The sequence below is a fragment of the Chanos chanos genome, chromosome 13 (assembly GCF_902362185.1).
Source record: "Chanos chanos chromosome 13, fChaCha1.1, whole genome shotgun sequence".
Taxonomy (NCBI): domain Eukaryota; kingdom Metazoa; phylum Chordata; class Actinopteri; order Gonorynchiformes; family Chanidae; genus Chanos; species Chanos chanos.
In genome coordinates this window covers 21,572,628-21,584,543 of record NC_044507.1, presented here as the reverse complement: position 1 = coordinate 21,584,543, position 11,916 = coordinate 21,572,628, and the positions used below count along the sequence as shown (strand labels likewise).

Genomic DNA, 11,916 nt, shown 5'->3' with positions numbered 1-11,916 from the left:
GACTGCAAGCACTTGAGGCTTTGAAGTGCTGAAATATATATCACATATTTTCTGCTGCAGGTGATCCTGTGCCGAAATTCGTTTACACAGTAACATACACTATACATTACAGAGTCAGTCCATTACAACACACTACAATCCCCCCATCCCATCGCTGGTACTGTGACCTTTCTGCAGACATCGCTGCTCTGTTGGGGAAGGCGGCACCCAGGTAGCAGTGCTTTAGACAGCAAGACTGTGCCCTGAATTACTTGTGCTTTCAATTATAAGTGTAACTAATAGCCTGGGGAGACTTTTAACCTAGCTAGCCCGTTCTCAGACGTTCGTCCTTCAGATGAAACCGGCTGAGCAATCCCACCGGTGAGCCGGAATTAACTCCATAACAATCACACCTGCAAATCCGTCCGTTTTAGAAACGATACCCAAACCTCAAGTAGCACTGCACTCGACGAGGAGTGAGAGTTCAGCCTCGTGGCAATCGAGCAGAGGGAGAGAGAGGGAGAGAGAGAAAGAGAGAGAGAGAGAGAGAGAGAGAGAGGGAGAGAGAGAGAGAAAGAGAGAGAGAGAGAGAGAGAGAGAGAGAGAGAGAGAGGAGAGAGAGAGAGAGAGAGCGAGAGAGAGAGAGAGGGAGAGAGAGAAAGAGAGAGAGAGAGAGAGAGAGAGAGAAAGAGAGAGGGAGAGAGAGAAAGAGAGAGAGAGAGAGCACATCAAAGCTGGACCTTCCAGTGTCCGGTTAAACTCAGCACCCAGAGTGCCCTGTAGCCAGCAGCATTAGTTTACAAGCTCAGACAGGGGAGATAACTTAATACTCCCCAAGGTCACCCCGACAGGCTAAACAGGCTGAATGGAGGCACCGACACCTTCAGACACATCGCCATTATGAATAAGGAAGAGGAACAAAAAAGAAAAAAAAAAAAAAACAGTTTTCTTCTTTCAAAACTCTGACACCGTCATTACATGTTCCTCTGTAAAACACTGTGAAAGCTCATTGGCCAGAGAACCAACGACATTTCTTAAAATCTTTGTGTGCGCGCGCGCGTGTGTGTGTGTGTGTGTGTGTGAAAATGGAACTGTAAACGCTATTTCATCTGGAGAGGCAGGGTCAAATGCTGGACAGAGGCTGACACAGACAACCACAGCATGTCAGTTAAGGTAAACCATATCTGAGTACTGCCTCTCTTTTCTCCTGAGCCACAAACAACACAATGACCTTGTTCAGAAAAACCCAAGGTTGGATGTCTCCATTACTGGTTTGCACTGACCACCTCAAGCTTGTGAAACCACCACTCTTACACGGATTGCTACAGTCGGAATATGTTTGACAATAAAATAAAACTGTATTTTTCTTTGCTAGTGACTTTCTGTGATCTCATTTCAACTCTTACCTCCTTGTTGGTAAATAGGTTATTCCGTAGTATATACTATGGTATAGGTTGGTAACATGTCCATTTAAGAGATGTCAAACAGGACACAGTCAGTCTCACTGTTTCCATCTTATGAACTAGACTCAGCTCTCCAGCCTTCATGTATCCATGACTAGGCCCTCCTTGAACGTTTGCACCCCAGACACCTGCCCCTTTGTCTTAATCCGACTCCACAAAAAAACCCATCATTGTACTCTTTCAACCACCGTCACTGAAGATAATAATCTTTCCTCAATATCTCATGAAGCAGTTGAGTCAATGGACTGAGAGCCTAATGCACTGCTTGGCTGGTTTGTATTCACACTGCTTTAAGTGATGCTAATGAAGTTAACTTGACGCAGGCATTGGATGGATTTCTTTACATCACCTCTAAAACAGAGAAATGTAAACTAAAGACTAGATAACTTTACTTTATTAATCTTCCATTCAAAAAATGAAAAATACAGACACAATCCATTGTCATTTCTCACAGACGCCTCACCCATGGCAGTGTTAATTATACCTTTTTAAACCTTACTATTTACTATTTTACTTATTATTTCCAACAGTGGTCAAATTTACATTTAACGCAGCGTAAAACTTCTCGTGCACGGTGGTTGGCCTTACAGTTTCACATCCATATTTTCTGATCCATTTTTGCACCAGTGACAGCTTAGGTTTCACGTACACCAGCAATCAAAGTACCTAAAGCAGGCCAATGATCTAAAGGTCCTCAGTGTGCCTTTATGTGGGTGATCTATTGCTACTGAAGGGGAGCAGAGAGCTACGCTTTAACTGGAGAGGAATACTAATTTACACCACACAAGAGCCTCACTTATACAGCCCACATACGAGGAAGTTTTCAGAGTTTAAAGGTGTGTGATCTACTGTTCTGTTTAGGTAATGGTAGACTGACGCTCTCTGAGGACCCTTCAGAGACAACACTTATGAAGCATAAAATGTGCGTTTCACAGCGACCCAAACATTGGACAAAGATCCAATGCCAGTGTCCTCAGGACCCTCCAGCTAGCCCAGCGATAAATTGCTCAACCGTGCAGCAGGGATCTAGAGAATCTTCCTAACCTTCATTTAATCCTGTGAGAGAGCTGCTTGCTGATGTAGACACATCAAACACGGCAGATGCAAGCGCACATCAAACAGGTTGGAAAGTGCAGCTGATCGGCTGGGGAGCAAACCTTAAGGTCAAAACTCAATATTTCTTCAAAAAGCTCTTTCGGCTACACCGTCAGTCTGGGGCCTGACTGTAAATCACCGTCAGTGTTAAGGGAGTTTCACAGTACAACTGAAAAGAAGAAAAACAGTCGTACAAATAAAACCGCATCCAGTGGAATGCAAAACAACAGAGCTTTTGAACAGTGAAATGTGGTTTGATTCTCATTTCACCCTGAAGGTCTTGCTTAGTGTTTTGAACAAAAGGAACCTCTTGTGACCATGAGATAACAACTGCAGTGCCAACAGAGAGGAAGCTTTTACCAGCATAATCAAATCTGGCTAAAAGCAACAGGAGGGGCTAATGGCATTCAAGCATTAATTGAGCTTTCACTGTATTAGGTTAGCGTAAAGGCCTCTTAACAGGCCATTGGAGATCCCTTGGTCCGTATTGTAGCGTTTACAGGGAATCCCCACCACAAACTGTTTTTCCTGTGGGGGCTTTTTATTATACCCTTCAAACACATCCCACCTTTTCCAAAGTATCCGTTTCCGACACATCACCGACAAAGCGACGCTAATCTCTACGTTACCTCTGTAACCGACACAGATTAAACAACAGCAAACCAAGTTCATAGCCGTAGAGCAGAACATTCAGGAAAGCTTTGTTTAACATAAGTACACAGCAAAGCTGATAGGACCCCAGCAGCACGGCACGTACCTGTTGTGACCATTGACAGAGGAGAACTCAATCTAGCAGACATCTATTTACGCCTCAGGTACATGTCACATGAGACATCCAAGACAGGGCCCCTGCTATTCTACACACCATGTGTTTTCTCACATGCAGATGATCAGGATGAAGAGATGCACAGGTTCACTGAAGGGTGAGCCCATCTGTGACTCTGCTGCATTAAGCAGAACAGTTCAAACCACAGTCCTGACTCTCCTTAATCAGTCTCTCTGTGCACAATTCATTACTCTTCCCTAAATATGCGTTCGTTTTGTCTGGAAATGCAATGGGACTTGGAGCAGGGCTAACCGGACAAGAAACTAGAGAGGGGGAGAGAACCCACAAAGCAGCCGACTCTTTGCAGGATTCATTTGCGTCTCTGCAAATCCAGACGACATTCACACCCGTGCTATGGATCTGTGCAGGAGCAGGTCCACAGAACCACTATGACACTGCCACTGTGGACACTGTCATTATGGATCACTCTGGCCCTGTTTAGACCTTGTATCAGATCCGATTTTGGTGATCCGATCACAAGTGGACCTCTCTAAAGTACATCCGTTTATACCTGGCTTTAGAATCCGTCTCCTCATGTGTCTCGAGTGAACACTTGTGATCGGATCTCACTTCCCTGCTCTTCATATGCAAATAAACACGTATATCATTTCTGTTTGCAAAGGCCAAATGCGTTGGTGTTTTTGACAGGTGTTGTATGAAATATGTAACAGCATGAAATTTGAAACATTTTCAAAGGAAATGCGTCAAATTGTGTCGATAGTTACTAACACGTTCGGAGCCATCAAACTGTGAAATGGCTGTTGAAGATACTACATACTTTTAAAGAAAAGGTATGAAATTCCTGTTTTGTGGTGTATCTAATCCCTTTACAATAAGTTTGGCTAACTGAGCCCGCTAATAGAGATAAGCGATGCCTTGCTCTTGTACCTCGGCTAAATGAACTGATTGTACACAAAACGACACGATGATACGAGATGTATATTAAATGTCTATATGAGCAGAATTATTGTCATAAATTTGTAGTGTGGTTTACTGGCAATTTGGTATCATGTGTTGTTCAGGGGTCAAATATTCATTTCAGAAATGTTTTGTTTAACCCATAGACTCGTAACATTTACCTCAACATCAGTTAAGCAGGCAGTCGTTCAGTGTGGTCGAGATCACATTCTCATTTACACTGCTAAAAGAATGTGGTCATATGCGGTCCAGACCACCTCTGAATGCGGTCTGAGCGATTGGATCTCAATGCGACCTCAATGCGCATTAGGTGCGTTTACACCTGTACTTCAGAGCTGTCCACTTGTGATCAGATCACCACAAACGGATCTAACTCCAGCTTCGCAAAGCAAGTCTGTGCTGATCGTGGAAGGAGTACACTCCAAACCCAACACGCATGTGCTCGAGCTGCGTGTCGTTTTGGAATGCATGAGCAAGCAGGTAACGGTGGTTGGGTGGCACTGGGGTCTGGGTTTGAATCAGTGCCTTCTGGCTTGGCTGGCTGGCTGGCTGGCTGGCTTGGTTGGTTGGTTGGTGAATTCTGTGGGTGGTGAGCCAGTAGGCGGGGCTTGTCGTCATTGTGCCACTCCCATTGACTGGTCAGGGATAGGTTAGTGGTGGGCAGAGCAGAGGAGCACAGCTGGACCTGTGCACGTGTCAGGGTTTCCGGGGGAGAGGAAGTGGGAGCTGACTCCACATGTTAAAGACTGTGCCCTCCAACAACTTTAAATGTAAGGTGCAAAGGTCTAAGGTAACGGTACTTGTGGAGGAGTCTTGGGCGGAACAGGGCCAGTCCTGAAGAAAATGAGTCTGCACCTCAATTGCGACAGATGTGAACAGTGACAGATCTGGGTTGGATTTTGTGATACTGAGGACGAGACTGGACTGATTATGGCCCTTGCATGTATCAGATAATCAAAGCAGACCCGTGCCGCTATCAGCCTGCCCTGTCAAAATACACTGGGCCGAATCTATTTTATGGATTTGGGCCAAATTCATCAGTACATTGGACCAGGTCTGCCGCAGTGTCCATTTGCTGTGTGGGAACCGTTCTCTTCCTGGCATTCATGCAGCCAGTTGAGTAACGAAGGGTCATAGGCAGGATGTGGCCAGGAACTCTTCATCCTCATCCTCGTGCTAGCGCTCTCACGACAGATGGATCAAAGAGATGACAAAGTAAACACAACTTCTTTTCATTTACAAACCTGCTTCGCCAGTTGCCAAGTGATGTTCAGGGACAGTTTTTTTTTTAGGATGTTCTTCCATGAACAAAGCTAAAATGGGATTTGCCTTGAGGTTATTTTTCCCCCCAGAACAAAAGCCTGTTGTTGTCATTTTTTTTATTTGTTTTTTTTTTTTTTGTTACAGTGTTTGTGCGTGTGTGTGTGTGTGTGTGTGCGTGTCTGTGCATCGCAGCTGATTTGATGGTATAATGATCAGCTCTCCTGTGTTGCAGATATGACTGGTCTCTCCACATGCCAGCCCACACACGTTCACCCCCCCCATCCCCCCACCCTTCCCATTTACCACATTTACTGCTCCTCCATGGAGCACTTATGCTATTTCCAGAGCCTTCAAGAGGCCCACACCTACCGATTAACCGAACGGAACAGAACGACCAGCGCAGCAACCCTGTTCCATCACTAACACGACATATTTAAACACAGACAGTTCCACACACTCTGGGCCCCAACAGGTATGTAAATCAGGGAAAATGAATGTAGAGTTAACTGCCAAAATAAAGAGAACATGACTGTCAAGTGTTTCACTAAAGGCTCTTACAGTCTGAACAGTTCCTCCGCTAAAAATGTCAAAAGTTAGCGTTTTGTGGAAGGTAGTGGCAAAAACACTGTTTCAGACACTGTTCCAGAACCTTCCGGAAGTTTTCAACTGGGTCGATATCTCGTGACTGAGAAAGCCATGGCTTAACGTTCTGTATCCTTCGTATGTTCTTCAAACCGTCCGTTCAACAAACGCGCCATGGCATGACATCCGGAGGCACAATAACCCTGACAGGGACCACTCCCATCAGAACAGAAATGGTTCACCACACACTGAAACCGATCGCTCAGAGTGGCCTTGCTTTCATTAACTTTTATTTTTTTAACAAGGAAACTGCACCTCACAACACACCAGAGCATTTTCGCCCTTTTTATCACAGGAAACAAGTATCTGAACCAAGTATTTGAATTTTTTGTTTGTTTGTTTGTGGGTGCCACACAAGAATTTGTTGCCTTATTGAGAACATGGTGAAGGATGACTCATCTGATCTTTTGACTTTTTTTTTTCCCCAGTACTCAGTAAACCACTGCCCATCTTCTCCTTTGCATCACCGCTTTACTCGATGAAATTCTTGGCTGTCAGTTCCTAATGAAACAGTATGGTCAGAACCTGAACACTAGCAGCAAAATGATTCAGAGTGGCCTTTATTTTTACATACTGCATCTCAAACCAACGTGCAAACATCGCGTGTGAGGAGTTATACGCTTTCGACCACAGCTGACCCAGGCCAATGATGGGCTTCCCTCTCGCCTCCACATTGACATGACCTTAACCACTCTTCCTCGTGAAACACCAAGGTGACCTGTCTTCACTACTGTGGCTCTCTCCAAAAAAAGATCAAAACAATCACCCCTCCTTCACCGTCTCTGAGATCTCTTCCATTGGCCATGGTAACCAAAATGAGACTGGACATTAGGATAGACATTATCCTGACAGGATAATACCAATTTCATTACCTCAGCCTAACCTCACCTGTGCGGAGGCATGTGCCTTCAGTACACATTTTGGGACATACTCTCCATCTGTGAAAGGCAGACCCCTATCCTCATGAAAATCCACACGTGCCTCTTCTTTTCTATGCCTCACTCCTCCTGAGAATGATCCGGAATGACTGCCTCACGCTGAGACCTCAAACATCACTGCATGGAATCTGAAGGAAGACTCTGAACCACCTACAACATTTGAATTGCTCTCTGTCTGTCTCTCTGTAAATTTCTTTCTGTATTCAGAAGTCTCTCTCTCTCTCTCTCTCCTCTCTCTCTCTCTTTCTTTATGTTCTGACCAGGACAGCTGTAGCACTGACTACTCTTCTTGGAACGCGTAATTTTGCAATTAAGACCAAGGATGCGAAAGAGGCTCTCAAGAGCAGCTGGTTTGCCATCAGAATGAAAGGCGGATGTGTCCCTTTTTCTCTAATTAGTCACTGTTTTACACATCATGATGATTAAGAATTAACAAATCAGAACTGTTTTTTCTTTCTTCACACAAACGCACAAAAACACACACAAACACACACACTTAGACACACACTCACCTCTTATGTAATCCCATTCACTATTTCCCTTACGCATGCGCACGCACACACACAAGCACACACACACACACACGCACGCGCACGCACACACACACACACACACACGCGCACACACACACACACACACACAAACACAAACTTCAAAATCCCTCTTTATTGGTACTGTAATCATTTTTGTCCTGTTGACACATACATGTGATGTACTCAAATTTAGCCTGCACATCACAGCAGCAGTGTGGAGCTGAAGATGGCAGCTCTGTGAGACTTAACTCTTATCTCTCCACATCTCCCAGTAGCAGTTTCACAGCAGTCTGGACCATGCATGCCTCTGTGTTTCCACTGAATATAAGAACCAGTTCAAGACTGGTATATAACCACAGAACTCTGTTCTCTTTTCTTTGCAGTACAGACATAGTGAGAGTACCTACACTCGCAGTGTTTTGTCTCAAACATGTCTATATATCATCAGACAGTAAACTTTTTTTCCTCCTGTGTAAGGGTAATTTCACATTGATTTTCACATTGAGTTTTGACACACTGAGACATAGCCTCCCTGTCTAAGCCTGGCTAGGCAGAGTGTTGTCGCACTGGTCTCCTGTCTATAAAAATCATTTTTATGATTTTTATTCCTGGATGATAAAGTCTCAGTGGTCTACCTCTGACATGGTGACTGCTTTCTAAACGTGTTCCTGTTCTCTCACATCTGATCCTGTTTCAGTTCTTTCACGACTGTTTTCTGTGGCATACGAGCTAAACTGTGTAATCACACCATGTATCTTATCTTAGAAAACAACTAAACAAAACAAAAAAAAACAAAAAACAAGAAAAGCAAGAAAAAGGAAAAAATTCAGGGTGTAATCCCTCAGGTGGTGACAAGTCCTGGCCTGAGCTTGTAAAGGAATTCCCTGTCTCCCTCTGCTCCCAGGCAGAGATACCACACGCTCAATGAAGCCAGGACTGTTCTCCCTAATCAATACAAGACTTTTCCCACACTCAGACAAAGCCTACAGAAAAACAAGAAACACCAGAGAAAATGAGATTGTAAATGCACAGAATGCTCCTACTGCAAACGAGTCCTGAATAGAAATCTGAGTGTGACTGCTCTCACCCCACAGCTTAGCCTTGGTCCACAATTCTCAGCGACATCAGATTCTGACAGCAGAGGAACTTATGATGTGCGGAGTAGGTAACTATTCCCAGTCCTGAACAATCTCTCATAACATCCATCTTGTCCTCTCCCATCCCCTCCTCACTCAGAACACACAGATTCTTTACGTGGGCGTGTAAGAGTTACTGCAGGGCTCTCACAGGAATCATTCGTATACATAATACACACGTAGACTCATGTATGTGCGTATGGGTATGTGTTTGTGTAAGCCTATATGTGTGTTTGTGTGTGCGTGTGTGTGTGTTGCATATTATATATGCATGTATATATCTATATATAGATAGACAGTTAGACAGCTAGATATAGATAAATATACATACAGGGGGAGAGAGAGAGAGAGATGGGGAGAGAGGAAGAGAGAGAGTGAGAAGAGAGAGAGAGAGGAAGAGAGAGAGTGAGAAGAGAGAGAGAAAGAGAGAGAGAGAGAAAGAAAGAGAGAGAGAGAGAGAGAGAGAGAGAGAGAGAGAGAGAGAGAGAGAAAAAGAGATAGGGGGTGCATAGACAGGAGAGGGGGTGTATGGTCACCACCATGCACTCATTCCTGCATCTGTAATTAGAGCGTGTGAGTGCCTGTCCCTGCGGTGGGAGAATGAGGGAAAGTGGTGTACCGTCGGACTCCGCTGACCTGCAGCGGCCGGTAATTGCATTCTCCTTAAAGAAAATCTCTCTCTACCAGCAGGTGAAAAGGAAAAAAAAAAGGGGAAAGAAAAATAATTCACTTTTTCTGGGGTAATTGAGTTTCACTAAGTGGTTCGCCATCGAAAATGGTTGCGCACTCTTCCCATGACACATTCGCTGTCTGTTTAAAACTTGAGGAAAATCACAAGAGTCTTATATAAAGTCTATGACTCAAACCATGCAGTCAACAGTGTGCAGGCATATCAGCTTTACGTAAATGACATACACGGTTTGCGCTTCAGCAAAATATACTCAGCTTTGCACATTACTCCACAGAAAAACAGGTAGGCTACAAATGAGTACAAATCCTGTATAATTACCTGGAGATAAAGGGCACGTCTCTGCCAGCAACGGAGAGACTAATAGTTATGTGCTGGACAGTTTCATGTGGATCATGTTGTCCTTTCACAAACTTTAAAGGACTCAATGTTCAAAGATTTCACACAGAGCAAAATCTCTGTTAAATGAAAGACACAGGCCTATATTTCAATGTCGCTGCTTGGCCACTTCATTTGGTAAAGCTACAGGACACAGTCATGGGAACTGAGATGACTGAAATATTTCCCAAGCTGATAACGCCAACATTGTGTTGAGGTAAAATTTCAGAATTGTTCTCGAAGCAAATAATTTGAGTTAAAACGATAATATACATATATTACTCAAGACTGAATGAGAGGGCTGCATGAGCTCAGCTGGTGAGAAAACAGCAGGAAATTACACAGACTGCCTCTTCACAGCATTCAAATCAATTGAAGCCGTTTGCATGGTCGGAAGATTTCTCTTCAGTACAAAAAAAACAAACAGCGTCCCTGACAGGCTGCGTATAAGTAGGCCTAAGTCTCTAGCGAACTTACACATTTGCTTGAGGGGGGGGGGGTATCCAAAATTCTGGCGAGAAAATTAGCATTGTTGAAAGAGCACTATTGAAAATAAAAAATAGTGTGTGCGGGGGGGGGGGGGGGGGGGGGGGGGTTGGGCAGCATGTCTGCATTTTCCTTTTGAGTAATAATGATTTTTAAAAATCATAAAACGCACTGAAGATACGTTGATAATATTACATTTCACGCCTCGTCTTATGTTGTTGAATATACGTTTAGTAATACCTTATTAATCAAGTAGTAGCATATTAAGTTTTTGTCTTAAGTTGGTTTAAATGGACAAGCGATTCTTAAATTTAACAGATGTGCAGCACAAACGCCGCTAATTTTAATTAGGCTTCAACGCCTTTCTGTCGTCTGCAAGAACGACAGTTCTGTTCACTGAAGGACAAACAACAGGGTTTGAGACCAAAGCCGCATCTGTGCATTAGGCTAGTGGAGCAGCGTAACGTCAGTTCTCCACAGAACGCAGAAAGTAACTGGGCAAAATTCTTGTAATGCATGTCATTACGAAATTGAGAGCATTCCTTAATCGTCTCAGAGAATGGGAGATGTAATGGGATGTAATAATATCGACGTTAATCAATCAATGGTAGTTCGAATCGACCACTGGAAAAGATATAAAACTGATCAAATATTCAGCTATGAACAAGTGCCTACCTTGACACTGAAATCCCTGTTTCCCGAATCCCCTAAAATACACAAAGCAAAAAAGGAGAGAGACGTTTAAAGAAGACAATACATATGTCATTTGCACATTTAGATGGGACAAAGTTTTCGAAAAACGACGGGCTATATTAACTTTACAAGAAGCATTTAACAGTTACACAAACTCATCTGATCTTTACATACGATATCAATTATTTTGACAGGCTGAAAATGCTTTGGCAACAGTAAGATATCCTCACACCCAAATGATTGGTACTGTGAAAAATGAACTTGTTACGTTCATTTTTGGGGGCTACTCTAAAGGAAACTGACATTAACGAGAGCTATCATAATTTAGTTTATTAGGCTTTTCTCCAGCCACTGACATTTAGGTCAGCAGCAAGTGTACCACCTGTGCTCTGTAATACGAGTGACAGCCTCAGTTTAAAATTAAGTGATCTCTGTGCAGTCTGGGGAGACGCATCGCTTGTGAACTTGTTGCTTACCAGATGAAGTCCGTGCAGTGGCTGCAGAACGTCGGCTGCTTGAAAAAGCGAGCGATAAACTTGTGATTTTTCACTTCATGCACATTCTTCTGTCTCAGGGCACCTTGACGGGCAAAACCTCTCATTGGGGCGCTTCTCTCCTCTCCATCGCTGTTAGATTGCGCTGGGTCAGCCATTTTGAATACGGAAGTATTAAAAGTTGGAATTTTATTGAGATTATGCGTTGAAGTCAAATTTCTGCGAGCGAGCGAACTAGCGAGCTGAACGGAGCGATAACTGACAGCAGTGAGTCCTCAGTCAGGAGTCTTCTCCTCCCTCTCCGCCTTCCTCGAGCAACTCACTGGTACACTGGAGAGTAGGAGAGAGAGCGCGCGCAGCAGCCGTCACACTTGAATTGACGTT

At 43.9% G+C, this 11,916-nt stretch overlaps 1 protein-coding gene across 1 annotated transcript in view; it reads right to left on the bottom strand.

The window, feature by feature from the left end:
• Positions 1 to 11,690, bottom strand: part of prkcbb (protein kinase C, beta b) — an 86,342-nt gene extending 74,652 nt beyond the window's left edge. Inside the window, exons 1-2 of the mRNA XM_030789855.1 lie at positions 11,515 to 11,690; positions 11,021 to 11,052 (exon numbers count right to left, since the gene is read on the bottom strand). Coding sequence (XP_030645715.1) covers positions 11,021 to 11,052; positions 11,515 to 11,690 — 208 coding nt within the window. The remainder of the gene's footprint in view (positions 1 to 11,020; positions 11,053 to 11,514) is intronic.
• Between the last annotated feature and the right edge of the window lie 226 nt (positions 11,691 to 11,916).